At 60.7% G+C, this 27,689-nt stretch overlaps 4 protein-coding genes across 10 annotated transcripts; 2 read left to right on the plus strand and 2 right to left on the minus strand.

The window, feature by feature from the left end:
• Positions 1 to 233: 233 nt before the first annotated feature.
• Positions 234 to 4,496, minus strand: CENPX (centromere protein X). 4 transcript variants are annotated; one of them, XM_054535142.2, is made up of 5 exons: positions 4,355 to 4,465; positions 1,397 to 1,448; positions 1,180 to 1,233; positions 843 to 916; positions 234 to 754 (listed from the first exon to the last, which is right to left on the minus strand). In XM_054535142.2, exons 1-5 carry the CDS (start codon positions 4,388 to 4,390, stop codon positions 740 to 742), a joined length of 231 nt encoding a protein of 76 aa, XP_054391117.1. In that variant the 5' UTR covers positions 4,391 to 4,465; the 3' UTR covers positions 234 to 739.
• Positions 4,497 to 4,723: 227 nt separating this feature from the next.
• On the plus strand, positions 4,724 to 12,655 carry LRRC45 (leucine rich repeat containing 45). The gene is made up of 17 exons (XM_024234519.3): positions 4,724 to 5,392; positions 5,809 to 5,870; positions 6,223 to 6,293; positions 6,531 to 6,709; positions 6,909 to 7,037; positions 8,403 to 8,515; positions 8,891 to 8,949; positions 9,179 to 9,256; positions 9,516 to 9,651; positions 9,739 to 9,816; positions 9,898 to 10,009; positions 10,114 to 10,184; positions 10,597 to 10,689; positions 11,047 to 11,139; positions 11,569 to 11,742; positions 11,823 to 11,970; positions 12,113 to 12,655. The coding sequence occupies exons 1-17, from the start codon at positions 5,173 to 5,175 to the stop codon at positions 12,307 to 12,309; spliced, it is 2,013 nt and encodes a 670-aa protein (XP_024090287.1). The 5' UTR covers positions 4,724 to 5,172; the 3' UTR covers positions 12,310 to 12,655.
• A 436-nt stretch (positions 12,656 to 13,091) lies between these two features.
• Positions 13,092 to 15,692, plus strand: RAC3 (Rac family small GTPase 3). 3 transcript variants are annotated; one of them, XM_024234521.3, is made up of 6 exons: positions 13,092 to 13,288; positions 13,883 to 13,954; positions 14,206 to 14,323; positions 14,442 to 14,504; positions 14,928 to 15,091; positions 15,187 to 15,692. In XM_024234521.3, the coding sequence occupies exons 1-6, from the start codon at positions 13,254 to 13,256 to the stop codon at positions 15,245 to 15,247; spliced, it is 513 nt and encodes a 170-aa protein (XP_024090289.1). In that variant the 5' UTR covers positions 13,092 to 13,253; the 3' UTR covers positions 15,248 to 15,692. The 3 variants fall into 3 exon arrangements, with proteins under 3 accessions (XP_024090289.1, XP_024090288.1, XP_024090290.1); XM_024234520.3 differs by having other exon boundaries at positions 14,928 to 15,087; XM_024234522.3 differs by lacking the exon at positions 13,883 to 13,954 and having other exon boundaries at positions 13,134 to 13,288; positions 14,928 to 15,087.
• Positions 15,693 to 17,237: 1,545 nt separating this feature from the next.
• Positions 17,238 to 19,208, minus strand: DCXR (dicarbonyl and L-xylulose reductase). Of its 2 annotated transcripts, none has more exons than XM_054537418.2 (8): positions 19,105 to 19,208; positions 18,924 to 19,021; positions 18,334 to 18,368; positions 18,196 to 18,238; positions 18,019 to 18,118; positions 17,739 to 17,803; positions 17,546 to 17,663; positions 17,238 to 17,420 (listed from the first exon to the last, which is right to left on the minus strand). In XM_054537418.2, the coding sequence occupies exons 1-8, from the start codon at positions 19,154 to 19,156 to the stop codon at positions 17,317 to 17,319; spliced, it is 615 nt and encodes a 204-aa protein (XP_054393393.2). In that variant the 5' UTR covers positions 19,157 to 19,208; the 3' UTR covers positions 17,238 to 17,316. The 2 variants fall into 2 exon arrangements, with proteins under 2 accessions (XP_054393393.2, XP_024090292.2); XM_024234524.3 differs by having other exon boundaries at positions 18,334 to 18,488.
• Positions 19,209 to 27,689: the final 8,481 nt, after the last annotated feature.

Consider the following 27,689-nt stretch of genomic DNA (forward strand, 5'->3'; position numbering starts at 1 on the left):
CCCCGTGGCTGCCCCAACCCCTGGGGTAGAGTAACATTTTCCAGGCGGGCGGCCACATGTACGCGGTCCGGGTTCCACAGCGCCTGGGGGTGGGGCCGAGGCACTCGCACACATGCTGTTTGTTAGTGCGTCCTCCTGGCGCTTTGCTTTCTTACGAGGAGTGGAAGGGCGCACACGGGGAGTGCGGCTTTGAAGCAGTTTGACTTTGGTGATTAATGGCAAGAAGGCCAAGCTGGGAGAGACAGTTTTGATTTATTGGTGTTGCTTTGTGAGAACAAATTTATAGCCTGGAGAAGTATCTTCCAAGGGGAATATCGCATGGCTGGTAAGGTCACACTCCAGCTTTGATGTCGGGTGGCAGGAATGTGGGCAGGAGGCAGCGCTGCCAGCCGCTGTTTGTCAAACACACAGGCTACCTGCTGGCCAGGCCTTTCCCAGCACCTGCCTGTAGGACCCCAGGTGGCATGCATGCACACTATTGCCCCAGGGAGGAGAGGCAGGGACTCCCCAGGTGCTGCCCCTTCCCACACCAGTGTCCCCACTGGACACTCCAAGGCCAGCAGCGTGCTGCAGTCCTGCCCCTTCTGCACAGGCTGGAGACTCCCAGAGATCTTGTTTGAATCAACTCCAAATCCCTCAGGTCCTTCCCTGCCTGTTATCAGAGGCCGCTGGAAACACAAGGCCTGCTTCTGTGGACCAGGGGCTCCTCTGGGGGTGGCTTCAGCCACGGCTGAGATCCCTAGAAGTCCAGGAGCTGTGGGGGAGAGAAGCACTTAGGGCCAGCCAGCCGGGCACCCCCACTTGCGCCCCGACCCATGCTCACGCACCAGCTGCGGAAGCACCTTCTCCAGCTGGTCCACGTCCACACGGAGCGCGTCTTCTGCCTGGGCCTGCCGCACCCCGCGGACTGCTGCTTCTGCGGTGAGAAACGCGACAGGTGGGGGATGCCGGGGGGATCTTAAACCCGAGCCCAGTGAGAGCCTCAGCCTGGGCCGGTGCCCCCCCACACACCCACGGGCAGCCCCCAGAACCAGGCCACATCACCTGACAAACAGGCTCAGGAGACCCAAGTTTAGGCCCTTATGGGAAACGGGAAAACATGTCTTGGTTTTCCCGCTGGAAAAACGCAAAAGGAATTCCGGATGCTGTGCCCGGAGGGAGCGTGGGCCCTGGGCTCACCCACAACGAAGACCTTCAGCAACTCCACCATGAGCTGCAGCGCATCCCCGCTCACTGCAAGGCAGGGGGAGGTTATGCGGGACCCTCAGCCACCACTCTGGCTGGGTGCTCCAGACGTACCCCTGCCCTCCCGAGGCCTTGGCCCTGCAGAGTTGCAGGAAAGGGTCCCTGAGGACAGATATGGGGACCCACCTCCCGCCCGCACCCCCACCCGCACCTTTGGTCTTGTCATCCTTGAAGTGCAGGTGCAGCAGCCTGCTCACCAGCTCCTAGAGGGGAGGAGGGTGTCAGCGCCAGGCCCCGCCCTCCCCCCGCACCCCCCAGGGTGGTGACCATTCTGGTGACAGTGGCTGTGACTTCTGGCTGGAGACGCCTTCTGTGCTTGGGCCTCTCCCAGGGCAGGGGACAAGGGCCAGCCTAGTGCTTCGGGTGGCAGAAGCTGAAGCAGATGTGTGGGCAGCTCCACTAGGGGGCACCAGGGCTCTGCGCAGGGTCTGTGCTGGGGGCCTCCCTACAGCGTGAGTGGTCGCAGACAAGGGAGCAGGCCCCGCTGCTGGGGCTCCAGGGAGAGAGTGGAGAAAGGCCTCGTCGAGTCCGGCCTAATCTTGCACTCCCATCCCCGGCAGAGGGCCATGGCTCTGCTCTCCTTGTGGGAAGGCAGGGAAGGCAGAGCCCGGGATGGGTCTGGAGGCTGGAGGTGGCTGCTCCCCAGGTGGGCTGGCCTGAGGGAGTGCCACCAGTAGGGCCTTCCTTGTGCCAACTCTGTTCTGGGTGCTGGGTCAGCTCCGCCGGTCTTGCCCTAGTGCTCATGATCCTGCAGGAGGTGCTGGTGTCCTGGGAGCGCAGAGCAGGGCTGCGCCAGCGTGGTCCGCAGGCTGGAGTGGGGTGGGCCAGACGCTGAGGGCCCAGGGCCTGATCAGCTCTCCATGTCTCCATGGCAGGAAACTGGGAGTCCTCTCTAGGTTTTTTGTGGAAAGCAGCACTGGCGTTGGAAAGGACCACTCTGGCTGCCATGCCCGGGGTCGGGGGAAAGGAGGGAACTGCAGAGCCAGGGCCTTTCTGATGGACGGAGGACGGGGACAAGGGAGGAGTCTACGCCAAGACCCCAAAAGGACAGCACTGCTCTGAGGAGATAGGGGACCGTGGGCAAGTTTATTTTGGAGCTAGGACACAGGAGATCAGTTTGGGATGCATTGTGTGTGAACACAGGAGCTGTCCACACGGAGTGGCGCGTGGCAGCTGCAGTGGTGGTGGCCAAGACTCGGGAGGGCAGCCCTGGGTGGCTGGTGGAGCCACAAGACTCAAGGAGGCGGCCCAGGCCAGGAACCGGCCCACAGCAGCTGGGAAAGGAGCCAGCACGGAAAGTCCAGGACTGCGGTGGGGGAGGGCAGTGGGCGCCCAGAAACAGGCACTAAAAGGGCAGGTGGGTGAACGACCAGCCAGGCCACCAGCATCGGCCACAGGGAGGTCACAGCACCTCACCCAGAGCAGTCCAGCAGGTGACAAGCAGAGCATGGACGGGTGAAGCCCTGAGATGCGGGTGGTGAACAGTGCTCCCCAGCAGCGGGCAGCAGGGTCCAGCATCCCGGCTTGTCCAGCATCCCGGCTCGTCCTGAGCCCTTGCTGTCCCCTAGCCAGGGTCCCAGTCACCACCCGCATGAGCTCAGTGCCACCTGCTGGTCCTTCCAGCTGCTTACCGCCAGCAGTACCAGAAAAGCACCAGAAAAGGTAGAGAAGGCACTATCTCCCCACCTGCTCCGGGACCCCCAACACTGCTGCTCCAGGCCTTGGAAGGAAGACCACGCCAGAGAGTGGCGGATGCCAGGGCTGCCTCGACAATCCAAGGGGCTTCCCCGTACATCGGCAGTGGCCTCGGAAGGCAGGCCAGCACTGGGGCGGTTGTAGGGGGGGCCTAGGACACAGCCAGCTTTGCCCCATGACATGTGGGCGCCACGCCAGGGCTACAGGCCCCCCACTCCCCATCATCCTCACACTCATTCTCTGCAATAACCACAGCTCCAGCTCTGGCCAGAGCCCTCGGGCCTTTAGTTGTCAGGTGGGCTTGATAGAACACATGACCTCCTGGGGTGTGTACCCAGTGCCCCTCTCCGGCAGTGGCCTTTCGGCTACTTTAACCTGCTGTTCTCACAACCAGCCAGTGAGGTGGCCCAAGCCTCAGTGACTTTCTCTTTCTGAATTCTGGCAAGAATCTTCAGCAACTCCACCACCAGAGTTCCCCACACCGACCCCCCGCCCTGCTGCCTTGGGTGATAAAGAAGGGCCTGATGCAGGAGAAACAGAATTCTCCCTGCTTCTACAGGGCTGAAGTCCTCCCTCCAGGATGGGTTCACAAGGGCCTAAGACCCTCCCTTCCCAGGCCACAGAGGCCCACGAGGCCCTGCTGACATCGAGAAAGCTCGGTGCCCCAACCTTCAGGTAGAGCAGTAGAAAGGCTCGGAAACCACTCTGCCTGCACCGATGGGGTCATCTGCACATGGCACCCCCAGAGAGCTCCACTTCCAGGAACAGGGAAGAGCAGGGCACGCCCTCCAGCCTGGGCGGATCCTGGCTCAGACGGCCTAGGTCTGACCCTAGCCCTGCTGAGTCACTTAACGCCCCAGTGCCTCAGTTTCTCCACTGGCAGGTAGGGTTAATCCATGTCAAGTGTGTGTAACGTGGAGCACCGAAGAAACCACGCGTTCCTAGCCCAGTGCTGGCGCCCACCGGGGAGCAAACAAAAGGGAAACCACTTTGCCTAGCGGCTGGGGTAGGTCCTGCCGGCTCCTCGGGCTGGACGATCTCACTGTCCCCGTCCTGGGGCCTGATCTCCCTTAACAGGAGACCCCAGGCTCAGGGCGCAGGGCGGCGGCCCAGCTCCTCCTCTGTCTTCGCCGGCTTGGACTCCGCCGTGACGGCGCCCACCCCTGCCTGTTTCTGCAGACCCTCTCCATCTTCCCGCAGCCCCGGCTGCTCCACGCGCCCTCCTACCAGCTGCGAGACACCAGCCCAGGAGGGTGCGGGGCGCGCGGCCCGGCCGGAGATGGAGTCTGAGAACGGGCCCAACCTCAAAGGCACAGGGGGCGGCGCGGGGGCTGGCGTCTGGCCCTCACGGTGTCACGCGTGAGGTCGGGACGGAGCGTCCGCGCCTGCCTAGCCCCTGCCCGCCGGCCCTCACCTTCCGGAAGCCGGATCCAGCTCCGGGTCCCTCCATGACCGCAGCCTCAACGCGCGCCCACCGGAACCCCGCCCCGCGCCTCCAGCCAATGAGACCGGAGCGCGCCCCCGGAGCCCCGACCCGCGCCCCTAGCCAATCAGTCCGAAGCGCCTTCTCTCGGAGCCTCGCCCCCACGTCTCAGCCAATGAGCCCGGAGCGCGCCCTCCAGCAGCCCCGCCCTCACGTCCCTCAGCCAATGAACCTGGAACGCGCCCTCCCGGGGCACCACCCTCACGTCCCTCAGCCAATGAGCCCGGAGCGTGCGCTCCCGGGGCCCCACCCTCATGCCCCTAGCCAATGAACCTGGAGCGCGCTGCCCCCTCTCAGCTTGCGGCCCGAAGGGCGCGCCAGTTCCTTTGTTCTCATTGGCCCGCACCAAGCGCTGCCTGCGCAGAGCCTGCTGGGAGTTGTAGTTCCCGCGGCCTCTCCCGGCGCGCCTCGTTCTTCCTGGATACTGAGGCCCCGACGCGGCTGTCGCGAGGGCGGGGGTCGGGGCTGCAGGCGGGGCAGGGCTGGGTGTGGGAGCGCGACGCACCTGCCTGCTTCCTGCACGGGTGGTCCCCAAGCACTGCGGGGCCCCAGCCCAAAGCGGACCTTGACTACCGCCCAGCCGCGCGCTCCCAGGACCTCCCGCCCGCGGAGCCCGCTCCGATTGCTCTTCGCCCGGGTCGGCGGAGGCCCCGTCTCCTGTACCCGGCGCTGGGACTGCTCCGCACCGCGCGGCTCCCTTTCAGCAGCTGCAGGAGCATGCGGAGGAGGCCCTGCCGGCCCCGCGGGTCATGGAGGAGTTCCGGCGCTCCTACAGCCGCCTGTGCAGGGAGAGTGGGGCCGAGCCCCAGGAGGCTGTCCTGCAGCAGCTGCACCAGCTTCCCAGGGGCCGGCTGGACCTGGCCACGCAAAGCCTGACGGTGGAGACCTGCAGGGCCCTGGGCAAGCTGCTGCCGAGGGAGACGCTGTGCACGGAGCTGGTCCTGAGTGACTGCATGCTCAGCGAGGAAGGTGGGCAGGCGCGGCGGGGTGGATCCCTTTGCTCCTTAGCTGCCCACACCATTGCCTCGGCAGCCCCAGAGGTCGCTTCCTCTCCAGGCTCTCCTCTTCCTGTGCCGTAGTTAGAGGGAGCAGGGGCGCCCCTTCCTGCACCTGGGAGTAGAGGGCAGTTCCTCTGTATGACGAGGGAGAGGCCGTAACATTCCCGGTCTTACCTGGTTTCCCGCGTGCTGAGCCGGCTGGGTGCCTGGCAGGGGCTGCAGGTGTTTCAAACATGACTTCACAGCGAGACTCTTGGCCAGCGCCAACCCAGACCACCGGGACAGTTGTCCCTTCCTGAGTCTAGGGAGCTGCCCTGAAAAGGGGCCCAAGGGGAGGGCCTTGGGGTCAGCAGGGGCAGAGAGTGACCGCCGTCCCCTCTTACACAGGGGCCACACTGCTGCTCCGAGGCCTGTGTGCCAACACCGTGCTGCGCTTTCTGGACTTAAAGGTGAGATACCTGCACTCTTGAGTGTCCGAGTGTGCCACCCAAGGGCAAGAGGAGAGGTGGAAGATGCCAGGTCTCGGGGCCTGGGGTCTGGGCAGGTGGCTGGAAGCTGTCTGTGAGTCCCCAGGCCGTTCTCTGATGGCCTCCTGTGTGTGACCATCTCCGGAGCAAGAGTTCACATTGGCAAACAAGCCGGCCCTTGGAAGCCCCCTGAAGACAGGGACCCCAGGAGCTGAGGGAGGCTGCAGGGTGCACCCCAGGCTTGTTCCCTGGCTGACCAAGGCCCTTGGGGCATGGGTGGGAATTCAGAGCCAGTCAGGGCACGGGAGTGACTACCGGCCTGTTTCTCTCCTAGGGCAACAACCTTCGGGCCGCAGGGGCCGAGGCTCTGGGAAAACTCCTCCAACAGAACAAGTCCATTCAGAGGTGGGTGGTGGTCCCGACCCCAGGCCCTGTCTCTGTGTGGTTGAGGATTGGCCCCAGAGCACATGGTTCTGCAGCCCAAGAGTTCCCTATTGCCAGTTGCCCATGTTTCACATACGTTGGCAGGGGTAGGCAGAGGCTCCGGCCCATCAGACCCCAAGCCCACACCCGTCCCCAAGCCCTGAACCCCACAGGCCAGGCAGTCCCCTGGGTGAACACTGGCTTCTGCCCCTCCTGCAGCCTCACGCTGGAGTGGAACAGCCTGGGCACGTGGGACGATGCCTTCGCCACCTTCTGCGGGGGCCTGGCGGCCAACGGCGCCCTGCAGCAGCTGGACCTCCGCAACAACCAGATCAGTCACAAGGGCGCCGAGGAGCTGGCCCTAGCCCTGAAGGGCAACACCACCCTCCAGCAGCTGGGTGAGGCCTCCCAGGCGCCTCGGGCTCCCTCATCCCTCTGAGGCTGCCTCTGCTCTGGGAAGTGAGGGGCTAGGGGTCTGGCCTGCATTCCTGCTCTGTTGATGACCACAGGGCAGTACCCCCTAGGGAAGCACCCCGGCCAGACCAGCTCCCCCTCTGCCAGGTGCATTCTGTCTGGTGACTACAGGTTTCCTTCCAGACCTGCGCTGGAATAATGTTGGCCTCCTGGGGGGCCGGGCCCTCATGAACTGTCTCCCCAGCAACAGAACCCTGTGGAGACTGGACCTGGCTGGGAACAACATCCCTGGAGACGTCCTCAGAGCCGTGGGTACGGTGCAGGGCTGTGTGAAGCGATGTGTGAGCCTTTGACAGAGGCCTGTCCACTGAGGGCGGGGTGCTGGGCTCAGGACGGGAACTGATGAGGAGAGCAGCTTGAGAGCCCAGGGGAAGCAGGAAGGAGCAGAGGGGTCGTGGGGCACCTGTTTGGCACTTGAATGGCGTTCACCACACATGGGCACTGTCCGAGGCGCCCTGTGTACTAGCTGAGTTCTTAGGACCTGTGCAGTAGAGGGGTGCCCGTTTCACCGCTGGGGAAGCTGAGGCCGCGTGGCTCACAGCCCTGGCCTTAGTGGCTTTGCTGATGCTTCAGGTGGCCCAGGCCTTGGCCAGGAAAGCTCCCTGGTCACCCTGAGTTTGTGGCCCTGCATGTGAGTCAGGTGAGGTGGGGCCCCCTGGCCTGTGCTGGCCTCCACATTCCCTCCCACCAGCGACCCCGAATCCTTCCAGCTGATGTCTCAGCCTTAGGCCCCAGTGCCCCAGACCCAGCTGGGGACTTTGCCAGGCCCCCCGTACTCCCTAATCCGCGCACGGCGGCAGCCTCTTCCAGCCCCTGTGCTGAGGGCTCACCCCTCTTGCTGGCTCTGCCTGGCCTCTGGCTCCAGCTACACCGTCCCTGGCTTTGCCTCGGCACTGCCCTGGTTGTTGTCGTCGCTCCTGACCTCTGCCTCCTCGCCACATGCCACCCAGATCTTTCCAGAACATGAGCTGGGCACAGCATTTGCCTCAGCATTGTGCAGTGCCCCTTGACCTTTGGGATGGTGGCCAGATGCCCCAGGAGGGCCCTCGCCTTTTGCACCTCTGCCCCACGTGTGCACGCACTCCCCAACACCAGGAGGCTCCTGCTCACAGCCCGAACCCCAGGAAGCACTTCCACCCCTCATGCACTGAGGGGGCACCCCTGACTTGCCGGGTGAGACGTTGCCCCACACAGCATAGATTCCCAAGCAGCCAGCCGCTGGGTGCAGGGCTGGTGGCCACCAGCTACTCCTGAGGCTAAGCAGCCCTGGGGTGACACAGCTCCTTTGTGTGTGTGTGTGTGTGTGTGTGTGTGTGAGACTCAGTTTCACTCAGTCACCCAGGCTGGAGTGCAGTGGCGCAATCTCGGCTCACTGCAACCTCCACCTCCCGGGTTCAAGCGATTTTCCTGTCTCAGCCTCCCGAGTAACTGGGATTACAGGTGTGCGCTACCATGCCCAGCTAATTTTTTGTATTTTTAGTAGAGATGGTGTTTCACCATGTTGGCCAGGCTGGTCTGGAACCCCTGACCTCAGGTGATCCACCCACCTCGACCTCCCAAAGTGCTGGGATTCCAGGCATGAGCCCCCATGCCCAGCTGACACAGCTCCTTCTGCAGAGCAAGCCATGGGCCACAGCCAGGACCGGCTCACCACCTTCCAGGAGAACCAAGCCCGCACTCACGTCCTCAGTAAGGAGGTCCAGCACCTCCGGGAGGAGAAGTCCAAGCAGGTGAGGATGGCGCCTTCACTGATCTTGGAGCTGCTTATGGCTGGAGGGCCTGGCCATGTCCTTCCTTCCTCAGCCCCGTGGTCTGCCCACCTTCCCTTCCTCGGGGCCCTGGAGCCTCTGAGTGGCTGGTACCAGGAAGGAGGGGCGGCCTCCTGGTCTGATCTCCTGCAGGTGGACTTCCTTGGGGAGCTGGCGTCTGAGCCCCGAGGCCTCGCTCTGCAGGGGCCACCCTTCCTGTGAAGGAGACAGGGCACTGTGGGTGGAACCCTTCGCTGCCTTGCTGCGTTGGTGGGCGCCAGCTCTCCTTCCCCCTGAGAAGGTCAGGTGGACAGGCTGCAGGTGCCCTGACAGGGCTGCGGCTGTCTCTGTCCCCAGTTCCTGGACTTGATGGAGACTATTGATAAGCAGCGAGAAGAGATGGCCAAGAGCAGCAGGTGAGCGGGCCCAGAGCAGGGGCAGGGTGAGGCTCCAGGGATCAGGTCCTGGCTCAGACTCAGATGGGACCAACCTGAGCCCACGAGTGAGGCCACGAGGAGGTGGCTGGAGGCTCAGTGCCCAGACGACCATAGATGCTTAAGAAACAGCAGCAGCTACCAAGGCCAGAGGGGTATGGGAGCGCTCTGGGGTTTGGGTTACTCTCTGCACCCTCCTCTCTGCCCACAGGGCGTCAGCAGCCCATGTAGGGCAGCTTCAGGAAGCCCTGAATGAGAGGCACTCCATCATCAACGCTCTCAAGGCCAAGTAAGTGGGGGGTGGCCTCAGGATACTTCAGAGACGTGACCACAGGGCAGAGGAGGGTGGTGTGAGCCTGTGTGCAAGTCCTGTTTGCAAAGCAGAGGTGGGAAATGGTGAGGCTGGGGCAGTAACCCAGAAGCCTTCCTGGAGGAGGCGGGTGCTGGCTGGGGTTGACTAGGTGCCCAGCAACAGTGAGAGCAGCGAGGCCTTTGTAAGGCATGTGAAACTCCAGCCGGGGCGGGGGTGGTGCCCTTCCTTTCTGCAGGCTGCAGATGACAGAGGCCGCCCTGGCTCTGTCGGAGCAGAAGGCCCAGGACCTGGGGGAGCTCCTGGCCACAGCGGAACAGGAGCAGCTGAGCCTGTCACAGAGGCAGGCCAAGGAGCTCAAGCTGGAGCAGCAGGTGGGTGGGCAGGGCTTGAGAGGGATGGGCCAAGGGGTGCGTGGTGGCTTCGTGACCCTCACTGCCCATACCCCGTTCTCCTCCCAGGAAGCTGCAGAGCGGGAGTCTAAGCTCCTCAGAGACTTGTCTGCTGCCAATGAAAAGAACCTGCTTCTGCAAAACCAGGTAGCTGTGGTGGTGCCAGGGAGCCCAGGGTGGGCGCGGTAGGGCTGGGCTGCAGCTTCCCTCCCTGGTGCCGGCTTTCAGGTAGACGAGTTGGAGCGGAAGTTCAGGTGTCAGCAGGAGCAGCTGTTCCAGACCAGGCAGGAGCTGACCAGCATGTCAGCTGAGCTGAAGATGCGGGCCATCCAGGCCGAGGGTGAGCATGGGCAGGCCTGCTGTGGAGGGGCCTGGGGATGGGCACCGGGGGACGGGGGCCCCCAGAGGATACTCACGCATGCTCTGCCCGCCCTGGGCTTCCAGAGCGCCTGGACATGGAGAAGAGAAGATGCAGACAAAGCCTGGAGGACTCAGAAAGCCTGCGCATCAAGGAGGTGCCCTCTTCGTTGGCCTCTAACACATCTCAGTATCTGGCCTTGGTGTCACGCAGGTGTCCCCAAAGCACACACCTGGTGGGAGCTTCCCTTGCCAATCTTGGGTCACTGGGTGGCCGTATTTTGCCAGCCTGAGCAGATGTCAGACCCAGAACCTCCTATTGGGGGTGGGTCGGGGGGACCCTGGCAATGTCTGAGCCGTAGTACAGGCTGCCGTTAAAGAGACACTAAGCCCCACTCATTCAGGGTGTGCATGCTGGGGTAGTTTCCTGCTAGGCCATCTGAGGCAGTGCTTTCTCAGGATGAACAAGGTTCCCAAGAGACACCTGCCTTCCAGGGTGGGGAGTCGATGAGGGGAAGGTAGGGAGGCCCCGCTCTCCAGTCCGGCCCCACAATCCCTGCCCCTGAGCAGGTGGAGCATATGACCCGTCACCTGGAGGAGAGTGAGAAGGCCATGCAGGAGCGGGTGCAGAGGCTGGAGGCCGCGCGGCTGTCCCTGGAGGAGGTGAGTGCCCACCAGGCAGGGCCAAGCTCTGCCTTAGCCCTGGGCTGAACAAGGCAGGGGCCCCTGGTGTTCACCGCCTCAGGACCAGAGACCTCTTCCTGTTCTCAGAGCCTCACAGGCCCCGCCTTGGGGACCCACCCACCAGTGTGCCCAAGAAGCTAGAGGGACTTAGGTGGCATTCGGGCTTCCTTGGCCTTAGGAACCTTGCCCAGCGAGCTAGGTGGCAGAGCAGCTGCGTGGCCCTCAGGAGGCTGGCAGAGACGAGCCCCCCTGGCTGGGGTTGGCTGGATGGGCCAGAGAGAGAAGGGCCCTGGGCCAGGGACAGGAGAACGGGCTGGCAGGTGGCCGTCTGTGCAGGAGCTGAGCCGAGTGAAAGCAGCAGCACTCAGTGAGCGTGGCCAGGCTGAGGAGGAGCTGATCAAGGCCAAGAGCCAGGCCCGCCTGGAGGAGGTGAGCCACACATGTCCGCCACCCTCTGGGGGAGCCAGGCTGCCGGGCATTGCGGCCCACGTGCAGACTCCAGAGCTGCCGTCTGAGTGGGGAGACGGGAGTGTGGTGTTGAAGTCAGATCAGCACACCCTGGACACTGTCGGGTCACCTTCAGCCTTGGATCAAGGCCTGAGATGGCGGAGAGGTTTGGCCCATCTCTGCAGCCTGTGACTACACGCATGAATGGACGGGAGGGGTGGTGTGACCAAAGAGGGAGGAGGAGAGCCCAGAGGGCATCTGGAGGAGGTGGCTGCCAGGGGAGCGAGTTCAGAGTCATAGTAACTAGAGCAGCCAGTCCTGCAGAGAGGTGGGGTCCTGCCCATGCAGACATTCCCTCAGGTGAGTTCAGGCTGGGCCCCTCATGCTCCGTGGCGGTTCCTGTGCTCACAGCAACAGCGCCTGGCTCACCTGGAGGACAAGCTAAGACTGCTGGCGCAGGCACGGGACGAGGCGCAGGGCGCTTGCCTACAGCAGAAGCAGGTGGTGGCCGACTCCCAGACCCGGGCCAGCCAGCTGGGCCTACAAGTCGAGGGCCTGCGGCGGCGCCTGGAAGAGCTGCAGCAGGTAGCCGGGGCTCCGGTGGGGGGCCCCGGGCGTGCTAGCCCCCACCCCTCGCCTCACTCCCCAACCTTCGTGCCTGGCAGGAGCTGAGCCTCAAGGACCAGGAAAGGGTGGCCGAGGTGAGCAGGGTGCGCGTGGAGCTGCAGGAGCAGAACGGCCGGCTGCAGGCGGAGCTGGCGGCTCAGGAGGCGCTGAGGGAGAAGGCGGCGGCCCTGGAGCGCCAGCTGAAAGGTGAGCCAGACCCTTGTCCTCCCGCCGCCCACTGGTGGGACGTGAGGCTAGCCAGGGAGCGGGGCTGGCCAGGTCTCCTGTGCCGAGGCCGTGCTACAGTGCGCTGGGGCTGCGTCCGCTCACTGCGCTCCTGGCCCTGCAGTGATGGCGAGCGACCACCGAGAGGCGCTGCTGGACAGGGAGAGCGAGAACGCGTCTCTCCGGGAGAAGCTGCGACTCCGGGAGGCGGAGATCGCCCGCATCCGGGACGAGGAGGCCCAGAGGGCGAGCTTCCTGCAGAACGCCGTCCTAGCTTACGTGCAGGGGTCCCCCGTGAGGACCCTGAGCCCCCCAAAGTGAGACAGGCCGGGAGGACCCGGGCGCAGTAGGAGTGCATCAGGCGGCGCCCGAGATGGACCAGGGGCTGCGTCCCGCCCGCGCCGCCTCTTTGAGACCCGGGTCGTCTGTTCCACGCGGGGGTTGCGGCGACTGGAGGTGGTGCCGGGGCCGCCGGGCAACCCCGTGGGAGGCGCCTGGGAAGGGCTCCCTACCCGCCCCTTCTTCCCGGTCGACGCCACGTGGGAGCGCACCGGGAAGGGGTTCCGAGGGCGCGTCTCCCCCTCGCCTTTGGCGATGTCACCGTGAACGCTGCGGCCGCCTGCGCGCGGCGGGGTTTGGAAATACAGCGCGCTTGCACTTTGTGATACATTCTGGCCCCTCCTCTCTCTCCAAACGCGCGACCATCCGTGCCTCTCTCTAAACGCGCGGCCCTCTGTCCCCAGCCCTGCAAGGAGGGCTTGCCGGGGTGCGGCTGTTCACCCCTCCTCGCCGCTGCCTGGAGGGACGGGAGGGCCGCGGGGGCTGTCCGTCTGGGGGTTCGGGCGGCTGCAGACCCCGGAGTTCCCAGCTGGCTCCCGGCGGCAGGGGGCGGGTCCCCGAGAAAGCGCAGCGCGCGGAGCCCTCCGCGCCGGGTCCAGATCGCTGGGCTCTCTCCGGCCTGCGCTGCGCGCCGAGGGACCCGCAGGAGACCCCCAGGCCGGGGACGCGCTGGAGGCGGGGGCGCCGCAGCTTGCGCAGCTCTGCCCGGGTTCGGGCGGCCCCGCCCCGCCAGCCGCGCGGCCGGGCACCCCCCTCCCGCCCCCGCCCCCCGCCAGCCGCGCTCGGCTGTCTCCGCGCCTGGCGCTCGGCGGCGCTCGGCTGTCTCCGGCCGCTCGCTCGGCGCTCGGGTCCGCGGCCGCTGCGGCGCCGGGCATTTCTCCGCAGCTCGGCTCGCGGCCGCGCCCGCCGCCGCCCGGCCCGCGCCCATGCAGGCCATCAAGTGCGTGGTGGTCGGCGACGGGTGAGTGCGCGGCCCGGAGGCCGCTCGGCTGGGCTGGGCGGGAGGGGGGCTCGGGGGCTTGGGGCGCAGCCGGGGCGGGGCGGGGCGGGGGTGGCGCCCGGGTCCTCGCGAGGCGGCCCCGCCGTACCCCGCCCGAGCCGCGTGCGTCCCGGGGCCGAGGAGGGCGGGGTGGGGCGGGGCGGGGTCCGCGGGCCTCCAGCTCGGGCCCACCTGATGCTGCCCGGCTCCCGCTTGGGCTGGCTGCCGGCTAGGCGGGGCCGCCGCCCTGTCCTCCCAGTGGGTGGGGCCAGGCCTCTCACCTGGGTTGAACCCTCAGCCGGCCCCACCCTCTCCTGCCGCCAGCCTCGGAGTCGGGGCCTCTGCCTGGGGCCCCAGTGTTGGGCGCCCTGCGCCCTTATTCACCACCCCAGCCCCCGGAGCCCGGCCTGCCCTGGTCGTCCTCCAGCCCTAGGTCGCCGCGGATCTGGTGGGCTGGGTCCCCCTCTCGACCCCAGACGGCCCTAACTCGCCGTGGCTCTGGGAGAGGGGGCTGCCCTTGCTGGGCAGAGGGTCCGAGGCCGGGCCCGGGAGCCACGTGGCTTGCCCTGTCCGCAGCGCCGTGGGGAAGACATGCTTGCTGATCAGCTACACGACCAACGCCTTCCCCGGAGAGTACATCCCCACCGTGTGAGTGTGGGGGCTTTCCGGGAGCGCACAGGCCCTCCGTGTGAGTGTGGCATGGGGGGACACGGGCAGGGTCTCCCCTGGGCTTCCACGTCGGCTCAGGTGGCCCTGTCTCTGGGCTTCCCGGCTGGAGCCAAGGTGCTGGCCAGAGTTCTAGTTCCGCGCAGACTCGTGAACCCCAAGACACAGGCCAGCAGGGCTGGGGGTTTCTGGGACCCCTCCCAAGCCCTGACGCTGCCCTCACTGCTTTGCAGTTTTGACAACTATTCTGCCAATGTGATGGTGGACGGGAAACCGGTCAACCTGGGGCTGTGGGACACGGCGGGTCAGGAGGACTACGATCGGCTGCGGCCACTCTCCTATCCCCAGACTGTAGGTGACAGTGGGGCCAGCCCTGGGAGCTGGGTGGGTCCCTGAGGTCCGGACGAGGGAGGGAGCAGGGCCCTGGGGAGCCCCTGACCACTCCACCAGGTCCCCCCTTTTTCCCAAGGATGTCTTTCTGATCTGCTTCTCCCTGGTGAGCCCCGCCTCCTTCGAGAACGTTCGTGCCAAGGTAGGGCAAGGCTGGGAGCTCCTATGGGGAGAGGGCTTGCCCCAGTACCTGCCCCGACAAGTTGTCCTTTAGAGGCAATTGAGATACGGTTCTGCCTGGGGTAGGCACATGGAGTGGGGTCTGAAGATGACCGTGGGGGCTGATGGGGGTCCGTGGTGGTGGCTGCAGCTCTCAGAACAGAGGGGTTCTCTGGCTGCTGGGGATGGGCCTTGACTGGGAGGCCCTGGGAGGTCTCCAGGTTCCCTGGCTGCGTGTTTGTTCCTGGTATCTCCCCACCAAATCCGCACCTGGTCACCCCTTGAAGGAAGAAGAGCCAAGTGTAGCTCTGGAGCAGTAGGGAAAGTCCCTGAGGGCCGTGACTTGCTCAGGTGGGGCTGGGGTAGCAGACTGCGGGCCTAGGGGTCAGAGCGTCTGTCCCTGCAGTGGTACCCGGAGGTGCGGCACCACTGCCCCCAGACGCCCATCCTCCTGGTGGGCACCAAGCTGGACCTCCGCGACGACAAGGACACCATTGAGCGGCTGCGGGACAAGAAGCTGGCGCCCATCACCTACCCACAGGGCCTGGCCATGGCCCGGGAGATCGGTGGGTAGGCGCTGGCAGCCTGCAGGGGAGGGGCGGGCAGGCGCGGGAAGGGCCTCCCCGTACCCCACCCTCACTGTCTTCCCTCCTTGCTGCCGCTAGGCTCTGTGAAATACCTGGAGTGCTCAGCCCTGACCCAGCGGGGCCTGAAGACAGTGTTTGACGAGGCAATCCGCGCGGTGCTCTGCCCGCCCCCCGTGAAGAAGCCGGGGAAGAAGTGCACTGTCTTCTAGAGCCCTGGCCCACCGGAGCCTGAGGGCTGGCGGGGAGCAGCCCTGGGCGTGTCCGCTGTTGTGTTGAGACGTGTGGTGTCCCGGAGTCGGCTGTGGGGAGCGGCGGGGGTGGACGGGGGGAAAGCATGGGGATGAGGCTGGGTGGCAGGATCCTGTCCTCTCTGCCGCCTCATTCTGGGGTGTGGCTCCAGCCTTCCCTGGCCCCCGCCGGAGGCCGGGAGGGAGCAGGGTCTCCCTCAGGGCTGCAGGGGCAGGTGCAGGGAAGCCCCAGGATGGGCTTCCCTGGAGGGGGAGGGTGGGGGGGAGTTCTGTTCATTGTGCCCCGAGGTGGGGCAGCCCCTTCTTATTTTATACAATAAACATTCTCCACCTACACCTCTTGCGTCTCACTACCTGCTCTTCTGCCCTGGGGCGGTTTGTTCCTAATTCCCCCACGTGATGGTGCAGAGGGTCCATCACATCCCAGCCGCACTTTGCCCCAGCCGCACCTCACCCCAGCCGCACCTCACCCCAGCCGCACCTCACCCCAGCCACACCTCAGAGCTGAGTTCCCAAAGGCAGCACTAAGCTTCCTCCCTACCCCAGGGGAAGAGGGGCCTGCTGAGCTGCTCAGCCCCCAAAGGAGCCCACCCAGATCAAAGCAATAGCTACTGCATTGAGCCCTAGGGATGATTGCTTGGCTGTGTACAAGGCCTCCCTCAGGCTGATTTGTGCCTCTGGGGCGGCACATGTCGGGGAGGGGCGGGCTGGTTCTCAGGCAGCTCCTGTTGTGCTGACCGGGGCGGTCTGAAAAGAGGCTGAAGCAGGTCAGGCCTCTGAGCCTCATGGGAGCCGAGGCAGCCTCCCCCCATCCCTCAGCTCCTCCGGCTGGCACTGGGAGTAAGGGCAATCCAGGCAGAGGGGCAGAATGGAGGAGGGCACAGGGGTCGGGGTGTGGTGTGGAGAGCGAAGAGAGCAGCGACCCAGCACAGTCCACTGACACTGAAGCCAGAAACGGTGGGCCCCGAGCTATGGTACCGGGATTGGAGTCACTCGGGACTGGAGGGTGCCATGAGGACCACCGTCTGATTCCGCCTTGGGCTGTGTGGGGGCAGCTCCTACTGGCTCAGGAAAGCCGACTGCTGAATTCTCAAGAATTTTGCTAGCCAGTTGTTAACCATCATTAATTAAATTATAGAAGTTTCCAATTTGTGTTATTAAAAGCAAAATCAGCAAACGTCATTTCCTAGTTATTTCTGCATACACGACTGTTTTCTCTGCCCCTGGGTTATGTACATCTGTGGGACCTATGGACACAAACACCATATAACGGGGTGCCGAGGGCATCTCCTCCAGCTCCACGTTCAATGACATCTAACTGATAGCTCGAAATCAGCTATGGTGGGAGAAGGCTTGACTTACGGTTACTTGTCTAGACTTAAGATGATAAAATGCAGATTAGACTTCAGGGTGCTGTGTCTGTGCTCATTACGTTGTGAATAGCACAAGTTGAGGAAACACTCTTCTAGTTTCCGAAAACCATATCTGATTCAACAAAGTGGCTTAGATCACCGACGAAGTGGAGAAGCTTGATGTCCTCCTTGTTTCCCTTTTGTCTTACTCATTAGCTTGAAGGAAAAGGAGCCAACCGTACACTCACAGAGCAGGTGACCAACACTTACATGCACACACCATCTCACCCCAGAGGTTCCGGACAGGCCCAAAGGCCAACCTTGCTGAAATTCACCACCCTCTTTGGGAGCTGACCTTTCACCACCTCCCACCTCCCTGACAGAGAACTGGCCAGGCCTGAAAACCTCAGGAGTGGGAGCCAGGCTCCCCCTTGGATTGGAATGTGAATGTCATGAGTCTCTGCCCACATTCCACACCTGGCCCCAAGCCCCCAGCTACCTGCTGGCAGCCTAGGAATAGCACATAGCCTGGGCAGCAGAATCAGGTTTATTGGAGGGATTGGGGGTAGGATAGGCACGGCATGGGGTTTGAGGTGTGTGGAGGGAGCTCAGCAGGCCCAGAAGCCCCCTTCCACCGGCATAGTGGAACCCGTGGTCATGCCGCTTCGGTCACTCAGCAGAAAGAGGATGGCGTCCACCACGTGCTCTACCTCTGTGGGCAGGGCGGGGTCAGGGCAGAGAGGAAGGAGGCTGCCGCCTATCTCTCCCTCCCACCTCTGCCCAGGGCAAGCACAGGGACTACTGGCACCACGCTGGCTGGGCTCCCACCTGACTCACCAGCAAACTTGCCAAGTGGGATTCGGTCCAGCATAGTCTTGGCTTTGTGGGGGTCACTCCAGGCCGCCTGGCCCATGGGCGTCATCACCACTGTGGGGTTTACTGCATTCACTCGGATCTACACCGGGACAGCTGGGGTCAGCAGGGCAAGTGGGGTGGCCTAGGTTGGGGGAGGTACCCCAGCCCTGCTCACCTTGTGGGGCCCGAGCTCTAGGGCCATCACCTTGGTTAGCATGTCCAGGGCACCCTTGGTGGAGCCTATGAAGAGGAACCCAAGCTGGCTGGGGCTGGGGTGGGTGATGAGGGTGAGGCTGGGGCTGGGGTGGGTGATGAGGGTGAGGCTGGGGCTGGGGTGGGTGATGAGGGTGAGGCTGGGGCTGGGGTGGGTGATGAGGGTGAGGCTGGGGCTGGGGTGGGTGATGAGGGTGAGGCTGGGGCTGGGGTGGGGCTGAGGACACAGCTGGGGCACTCACAGTAGACGCTATGGTTAGTTACTGCCCGCTTGGAGCCCTGGCTGGAGACATTCACGATGGCCCCTGGGACTCCCCGGGCTATTAAGCCCCTGGCTACAATCTGGAATTGCAGCGAGACGGTGAAGCAGAGCTGGCATCACTCACCAGAATTCCCGTCCAGCCCACAGGGCGGCTCACCTGTGACACCTGGATGGCCGCACGCAGGTTCACCTCAACGGATCTAGAGGCCGAAGCACAGACCCTGGTCAGAGATTAGGGCTGCTGCCTCCTCCGGGACAGCCCCTCCCTGAGGTTCCTCCGCGCTCACAGGCTCACCTGTCAAAGGCCTCCTTGGTGACCTCCAGGAAGGGCTGCAGCAGGGCGACAGCGGCGTTGTTCACCAGCAGGTCCACGGGGCCCACGCTGCCCAGCGCCCGCTCGGTGGCCTCCCAGTCACCCAGGTCCACGCACACGGGTTCTATCCCCGGGCACTGTGTGTATCAGGGGGCAGTAACCAGAGGCTCTGTGCCCAGCAAGCGGCACAGCTGGGGACTGGGGCTGGTGACCTTTCAGCCGGACAAGTAAAGGATTAGGAGTTCCGGAGGTGTCAGGACTGTGGGGCCAGCAGCCGGGCGCTCCCTCCGGCCGGTTCACTTCCTCCCTGCGCCCGAGCGACTCCTGCCCGGGGCCTGCTTCGCAGCCATTTAGGCCTCTTGCTGAGCCCGGGGGCCCTGGCGGCTCTGCCGGCCACCCGGCCGCCCACGCAGGCCACCAGCCCCGAGAGACGGTGCCAGGGCGCCCAGGCCGCGGTGAGAAGCGCAGCGCCCGCGAGGGGAGGCGGAGTCGCGCACAGAGGTACCGCCCCCGCTCGCTGGCGCCCCCTCCTGGCTCGCCGCCTCGCAGCGCTGGGACCCGGCGGGGCCTACCTCGCGGACAAGGCTGTCAAGATCCCCCTGCGTCCGGCTCACAGCCACCACCCGCGCGCCCGCCGCGTGCAGCGCCTGGACCGTGCCGCGCCCGATACCTGCCGGGAGCGGGCTCAGTGAGGGCGTCCCCTGCCCGCCTCTGCCCGCCGCCGGCCTTTGCCCACCTTTCCCCGCCGCCCACCTTTGCCTGCCCCGGTGACCAGCACCCGGCGGCCAGCGAAGCCCAGCTCCATGTCGGCACAGTCTCCGCCCTCCGCGCTGGGGCTGCGGAACTTGAAGCTCTGGCCACGGTGGGCGGGGCGCGGCCGGGCCAATAGCAGGGCGGCCTTCAGATAGGCGGCGGGGACATTCAAATAGCTGCTCCCCGCTGCAGTGATTGGCCGAAAGGAGTGGGCGCGACGGGGCGGGGCGGGGTCTCCGCTGCCTCAGGGACGGGTCTTTTGAAGTGCCTGGTGTGACCCATCCTCCGTGCTTGAAATCGATTTAGTGGACCCTGGCTAGCATATTTGTCCCTGCCAAGATTATTGCAAAAAGACGATGTGGTAGTTAATATCAGAAAGAATGTGTGGTTAATATCAGGAAGAACACGTGAAATGGAGAATTTCAGGGCTAACATTTCTTGTTTTGTTTCTGAAAACATCGGCATGTCCTAAAAAGTGTCGCCTGTGCCCATCATCTCACAGGCTTGGGAGCAGGACACCGCCGGCTCACTTTAAAGCCAAGGGAAAGAATTTGGACAACAATCTGGAGAAGACATCAGTGTCAGCAGAGCTCCACTTTCATCTGTGGGCGAAGGATTACCTAGGTGCCAAGTCAAGAGACTGAAGACACAAACTGTTTCAGTATAATAAAGAAAATAGGCCGGGCGCGGTGGCTCACACCTGTAATCCCAGCACTTTGGGAGGCCGAGGTGGGAGGATCACGAAGTCAGGAGATCAAGACCATCTTGGCTAACATGGTGAAACCCCATCTCCACTAAAAATACAAAAAATTAGCCGGGCGCGGTGGCGGGTGCCTGTAGTCCCAGCTACTCGGGAGGCTGAGGCAGGAGAATGGCGCGAACCCAGGAGGCGGAGCTTGCAGTGAGCCGAGATCGCGCCACTGCACCCCAGCCTGGGCGACAGAGCAAGACTCCATCTCAAAAAAAAAAAAAAAAAGAAAATAGTTAAAATAAAAATAGTCATAATACAAATTAGATATAAAAATGATCATGGTTAATTATCAATCATTAGTATAAACATTATTAATCATTAGCTTTTAATATTACTCTTTGTTGCATTACTAATATAACCTAGGGACATTGTGAGAAGTGACCTAGAAGGCAAGAGGTGAGCCCTCTGTCACGCCCACCTAAGGGCCGCTTGAGGGCTCCTTGGTCAAGCGGTAATGCCGTTGTCTGGGAAGGCACCCGTTACTTAGCAGACCACGAAGGGGAGTCTCCTTTCCTTGGAAGAGTCAGGGAACACTCTGCTCTACCAACTTCTTGTGGGAGGCTGGATGTTATCCAGGCCTGCCCGCAGTCATTCGGAGGCCTAAACCCCTCCCTGTGGTGCTTCAATGTTCACGCTCCTTGTCCACTTCCATGCTCCTCCCGTACTCCTGGTTCCTCTTTAAAGTTCGTAGTAGATAGCAGTAGAAGAAATAGTGAAAGTCTTAAAGTCTTTGATCTTTCTTATAAGTATATACAAGAAAGCGCTGTGTATGCTGTCTTCTCTGTCTGTTTCAGCTACCTAAAAGGGAAGGGCCCCCGTCCTATGATCACGTGACTTGCTTCACCTTGTCAATCACTTGGAAGATTCACCCTCCTTGTCTTGTATGCAGTAAATACCAGTGCGCCCAGCCGTTCGGGACCACTACTGGTCTCCGCGTCTTGATGGTAGTGGTCCCCCGGGCCCAGCAGTTCTCTCTTTATCTCTTTGTCTTGTGTCTTTATTTCTCACAATCTCTTGTCTCTGCACACAGGGAGAAGACCCGCTAAGCCCCATAGGGCTGTACCCTACATTCATCTGAAAGGGACTTGAACCCCAGGTCACCTCGGACAGCCAGCCTCCGGCCAGGGGCACCTTTTAGAAGTTGAATGGGATAGGAAGGGATTGGAGTCATGGAAGTACATGGTGGTCCAGCAAAGACCAGCATTGCTTCCCGAGGCTTTGGGATCAGTTACAGATAGATGTGTGTGTGTGCACCCACACACACTAGGCCTCCATGTAAAAGCTACTTTGTTCTGTGGGACACGGTAGGAAGTCTAGAACTGCTACCCTTCTGTAGCCAGGAGTATGGAACTGGTGACTGTAGGGCCTTTGGATCATCTGGGGCTTTGGGCCCAGAGAGGTGAACAGGCCGGAGGCAAGGGTGGCCAGGCACAGCAGGAGGCAAGGTCCTGGTTTGTTCTCGAGGATAGCCAAGTGCATTGTCCACATCAGACCTGGCACTGCGGCCAGTCCCACCCCCCCTTGGCCGCCCTGTAAACTCTGCTTTCTGCCCCTACCCTTGGAACCTGCTTTCTGCCTGCCAGCAGCCAAGGGAAGGATACCCCTCAACCTGTCCTTCCTGGAAGGCCCATCTGCTTAGACCCCTCCAGCGGCCTGCACGTGCCCCCAGGAGAGTGGACCAGGCCTCACTGGTCCTGTTATCCGTGGCTCAAGCCCTGCTCCCTGTGAGTCCTGCTGGCTGGTGAGAAGCACCCTCGGCATCCCCTACCCCCACCCTGTGCCCTGTGCCCTCCCAACCACTGCCTGGAGGGCCCGATCCTGGCCCCTAGCCCTCTGCCCTCTTGCCCAGCGTTGGAAGATTCCCAAGGTCTGGGTAAAGTTACCAGTGTCCAGATTCCTTCTTGAGCTCGCACCAATGTTACACTTTTCCTGGAGTCAAAACGGGAGTTAACACAAGTATATAAATGACAATTAATACATCGGATAGCTTGATTGTTCATCCAAATTTTGATATTTCCCACTAACAGCATGTAAGGAGGCTTAACACAACTCTGTATAGGAATAGTCACGTTGGAGGTGAACAAAGCAGAATGTCTGAATCTACACTGATACTGAGGGAGAGGAGCAGTGGTGGCCACGCCCGATGTTCTCTGCTGTAAAAAAGCAATTTGAAGGGCCGGGTGCGGTGGCTTATGCCTGTAATCCCAGCACTTTGGGAGGCCAAGGCGGGTGGATCACGAGGTCAGGAGATCGAGACCATCCTGACTAACACGGTGAAACCCCGTCTCTACTAAATGTACAAAAAATTAGCCAGGCGTGGTGGCGCGCGCCTGTAGTCCCAGCTACTTGGGAGGCTGAGGCAGGAGAATGGTGTGAACCCGGGAGACGGAGCTTGCAGTGAGCCGAGATCACACCACTGCACTCCAGCCTGGGTGACAGAGCGAGACTCCGTCTCAAAAAAAAAAAAGCAATTTGAGGTGCCCGGGGATGCTGAAGAGGTAGAGTGGCATACCTGGGTTGAGAAAAATTATCGTAATGCCAATTGGAGTCCCATAAAAGAGGACTGGCATCAAAAAGAGGAAAAGGGTTCAAAGGGGATTTATCATGGGGTTCAGAAGCACGGACGCGAGGGGCGGTAGCAGGGACAACAGACAGAAAAGTTTCCCCTTCCCATACTCGCAGTCTGGACGTGGCAATAGCCAATTTCCAAAGTTCTGGGTGTTCTGGGCTCAGAATGGGGAGTATCATACGAGGCCTCAGGGGATAATGTCCTTATCTTCCCATTTTAAGGGAAAGAAAGAGCTGAACCTCCTATACAAAGTAAAATGATGATCCTCATTCTTCCAATAAGAAATAAAACAAGTAGCCTCCAGGCATTCCCTTCTGCCAGAGGAGCAATTGTTTTTTAAATAGACCTTTGGTGCCCAGTCTATTACTAAACCATATGAGTCAGCTTTTTTTTTTTTTTTTTTTTTTGAGTTGAACAAGCGTTTCTGTGAATTGGACCAATGAACGTTTCTACGCAACTACCAAAGGGAATCGGGTTCCCACATGCACTTAGGAAAAATAAAAACCACGTTGGCACGCCAGATACCGGGGGAACCAGCCCTCAATATTTCAGTGTAGGTTCTTTCTATTTTCCATAAGTATTGGCTGGCTGAGAAATAAAGAGAAAGAGTACAAAGAGAGGACTTTTACAGCTGGGCCTCCCGGGGTGACATCACATATCGGTAGGACCCTGATGACTACCTGGCTGCAAAACCAGCAGGTTTTTATTAAGGATTTTAAAAGGGGAGGGGGTGTAAAAACCTACTCCCTGTAGGTCACAAATAACACATGCTTCAAAGGGCAAAAAGGAGAACAAAGGCACTTCAGGAGGCCAAGGCCAGTGGATCACCTGAGGTGAGGAGTTTGAGACCAGCCTGGCCAGCGTGGTGAAACTCCGTCTCTACTAAAAATACAAAAATTAGCTGGATGTGGTGGCACGTGCCTGTAATCCTAGCTACTCAGGAAGCTGAGTCAAGAGAATGATTTGAACCTGGGAGGAGGAGGTTGCAGTGAGCCAAGATCGCACCATTGCACTCCAGCCTGAGTGACAAGAGTGAAACTCCATCTCAAAAAAATATAAAAAATAAAAAGTTAAAAAAAATTTTTTTTAAATAAGGCTGGGCGCGATGGCTCATACCTGTAATCCCAGCACTTTGGGAGGCCGAGGTGGGCGGATCACGAGGTCAGGAGATCGAGACCATCCTAACACAGTGAAACCCCGTCTCTACTAAAAATACAAAAAATTAGCTGGGCCTGTTGGTGGGTGCCTGTAGTCTAAGCTACTCGGGAGGCTGAGGCAGGAGAATGGCATGACCCTGGGAGGCGGAGCTTGCAGTGAGCCGAGATCACGCCACTGCCCTCCAGCCTGGGTGACAGAGCGAGACTCTGTCTCAAAAACAAAAAAAAAGATTGAGCCCTCAGAAACACAGGTGCAGTGAAACCATTAAATGGAGGCCAGTAGCATGTGAACCACACAGGCAGGGCCGGTCTCCCTGGAGAGGTGGGAGGAAGACATGACTGAGAGAGAGCACAGGGGACCCTGGGAGGGAGAGGCCACCTGTTCAGGGCATCACGTGTGTGTGCACACACGCAGAGGCACATGCCAATGTGAGCACATGCATTTGGGCATACACACAGGGACACACACAGGCACACACGGGCATAGAAACACATGAGCATTCACACGGGGACACAGGCACACACAGGTGTAGACACACACATCAGCATGCACACGGGGACACACACAGGCACACACAGGTGTAGACACACATCAGCATGCACATGGGGACACACACACATGGGTGTAGACACACATGAGCATGCACATGGGGACACACACAGGCACACACAGGTGTAGACACACATCAGCATGCACATGGGCACACAGGCACACACAGGTGTAGATACACATCAGCATGCACATGGGGACACACACAGGCACACACGGGTGTAGACACACATGAGCATTCACACGGGCACACAGGCACACACGGGTGTAGACACACATGAGCATTCACACGGGGACACAGGCACACACGGGTGTAGACACACATCAGCATGCACACGGGGACACAGGCACACACGGGTGTAGACACACATGCGCATGCACACGGGGACACAGGCACACACGGGTGTAGACACACATCAGCATGCACACGGGGACACAGGCACACACACACACACGGGCATGCACACGTGAGCACACATGGCAATGCATGGACTAGGCAGCCACACAAATGCACACATGAAACACATGTGAGCATGCAGGCCTGAGCATGGGGGTGCACACGCTGCAGCTGACAGGCTCACAGACATGCGTGTATACACATATGTATCCACACCCCCCACAGGCATGCACAAGTGAATATGTGTGTAGACACACAGTCGCACACGGACACACATGCTCTGGTCTATGGTGGCGAAGAGGACCCTGGAAATCAGCAGCTTCGGCCTTGATGTTGCTCTCTGTGAGGATCCCTGCTAGGAGTCAGGGTTGGCCAGGACCCTGTCCCTGGGCTCAAGTCCTCCTGCAGGAGAGCCACCCTCAGAAGGGGACAGACCCTGATGCTCCCTGAAGCTGGGCCATGAGGCTGAGCTTGGAGGAGAGCAGGTGAAGGCGGCCGACGTGGTTACAGGTCTTGGGTGGCTGCTGGCCTTCCTGGCTGAGCCAGGTTTGCACCTGGTGCTCGGAGCTGGGCCTGAGTCTGGAGCCCTGGGAAGTAACCATAGGTGGGGGCGGGGGAAAGGCTCCCTCTCCAGGAGGAAAGCCAAGGGCTCCCTAAGGCCATATTGTTTTTGCTGGACAATGAGGGGGTCAAAAAGACCTAAGAACCCCCAGCTCCCATCTTCCACGGGACAGCTGGCCGGTCCTTCCAGCTCTCAGGATGGTCCCATGTGGCGAAGCACCAGCAGGGGCCACTGTCCCTAAGACGACCGGATGGGGGTGGGCCCTCCTGTTTGCATCTGGCCTTCTGAGCCTCTGTAGTCCCTACAGGGAGGAGGATGTGGGGCTCAGGCTTTCCCGGGAGCCCAAGGCCAGGAGGTATGATCAACTCTGGGGTGTCTGTGGGCTCTGTGCTAGGCCCTTCCTGCCATAAGCAGCCCCCCACCCCCGCCCCGTGGAGGAGCATTTGAGCTCACGGATGCTACAGAGAAAGTTTCCTGCAGGGTCTCCTCTGAGGGCCGTGGAAAGCCATGTGTAGACACTCAGCCTGCCCCAGAGCCTTTGGTGCCCCAGAAGTAGAGGCAGGAGCCCTCCCCACCACCTCCATGTGCCCTGTGCCCGGGCGCCCAAGCCTGTGGCTCCCCCAGCATGGGCTGGGCAGGTCCTTCATTGCTCAGACCCCAGGCTTCGGGACGTCGCATGTTTTGCGGTCTGCGCAGCGAGGACGTGCTGGGTGGGAAAATGAACTCCAAGCCACGGCCTTCCTGGCCATTCTGTTGTCACCTGTCCTTTCCTTCACCTGCCGTGAAAGTGCAATCTTGCCTCGCCGCAACCTCCACCTCCCGGGTTCAAGTGATTCTCGTGCCTCAGCCTCCTGAGTAGCTGGGATTACAGATGCCCCGCTAATTTTTGTATTTTTAGTAGAGACAGGGTTTCACCATGCCTAGCCAGGCTGGTCTCAAACTCTTGACCTAAGATGATAGGCCCACCTCGGCTTCCCAAAGTGCTGGGATTACAGGCATGAACCACTGCAGCCAGCCAGTTCTTCTTTTTTTTTTTTTTTGACAGAGTCTCGCTCTGTCGCCCAGGCTGGAGGGCAGTGACATGATCTTGGCTCACTGCAAGCTCCACCTCCCGGGTTCATGCCATTCTCCTGCCTCCACCTCCTGAGTAGCTGGGACTACAGGCGTCTGCCACCATGCCCAGCTAATTTTTTGTATTTTTAGTAGAGATGGGGTTTCACCATGTTAGCCAGGATGGTCTCGATCTCCTGACCTCGTGATCCGCCCGCCGTGGCCTCCCAAAGTGCTGGGATTATAGGCGTGAGCCACCACGCCCGGCCAAACCCGGCCAGTTCTTCTTTAAATGTTTGGTAGAATGTACCAGTGAAACCATCAGGCTGAGGACTTTTCCTTGTCAGGAGTTTTTTGATTACTGACAAGGCTGGAGTGCAGTGGCACCATCACAGCTCACTGTACCCTCAACTTCCTGGGCTCAAGCCATCCTCCTGCCTCAGCCTCCCGAGTAGCTAGGATTACACGTGTGCACCACTGTGCCCAATTATCAATTTTTTTTGTAAAGATAGGGTCTTGCTAAATTGCCCAGGTTGGGTTCAGGTGATCCTGAATCTCTGCCTTGCAAAGTGCTGGGATTATAAGCATGAACCACATGCCTAGCCTCTTTTTTCTTTCAATTATTATTTTATTATTTTTTTAAATTTTTGTGGGTACATGGGAGGTATATATATTTATGGGCTACCTGAGATGTTTTAATACAGGCGTGCAGTGTGACAGACACACATCACGGACTATGGGGTGTCCACCCCCTCAAGCATTTATACTCATTTTAGTATTTTTTTAAAAAATTTTTATTGTTTATTTTTTTTTTGAGACGGAGTCTCGCTCCGTGGCCCAGGCTGGAGTGCAATGGTGCGATCTCGGCTCCCTGCAAGCTCCGCCTGCCGGGTTCACGCCATTCTCGTGCCTCAGTCTTCTGAGTAGCTGGGACTACAGGTGCCTGCCACCACGCCCAGCTAATTTGTATTTTTAGTAGAGACGGGGTTTCACCGTGTTAGCCAGGATGGTCTCGATCTCCTGACCTCGTGATCCGCCCGCCTCGGCCTCCCAAAGTGCTGGGATTACAGGCGTGAGCCACCGTGCCCAGCCTATTCTAGTGTTATTTTTAAGCTGCTCCACACAGAGCAGGGCTATGCCACAGGCAGCGTAGCTCAGAGTAGCCTTCTTTTTTAATGTAAGGTTTGCAACTGTAAATATCTCCCTTAGCAAAATGGTATCTCCTAAGTTTTAAGTTGTTTTTATTTGTCTCCAGGTATTTTGTGATATCTTCCTTGACCCACCGGCTAAGAGTGCGTTGTTACATTTCCACAAATTTGTGACTTTTCCAGATTTCCTTCTGCTGTGGGCTCAGAGATGAAACTTTGTATAATACATTTTATTCTGTTTAAGAGATGGGGGTCTCCCTATGTTGCCCAGGCTGGTCTTAAATTCCTGGGCTCAAGTGATCCTCCCGCCTCGGCCTCCCAAAGTGCTGGGACTATAGGCTTGTGCCACTGTGACACGGCTTAGAATCTATCTTTTAAAACACACTGAGACTTGATTTGTG

The sequence above is a fragment of the Pongo abelii genome, chromosome 19 (genome assembly GCF_028885655.2).
Source record: "Pongo abelii isolate AG06213 chromosome 19, NHGRI_mPonAbe1-v2.0_pri, whole genome shotgun sequence".
Classification (NCBI taxonomy): domain Eukaryota; kingdom Metazoa; phylum Chordata; class Mammalia; order Primates; family Hominidae; genus Pongo; species Pongo abelii.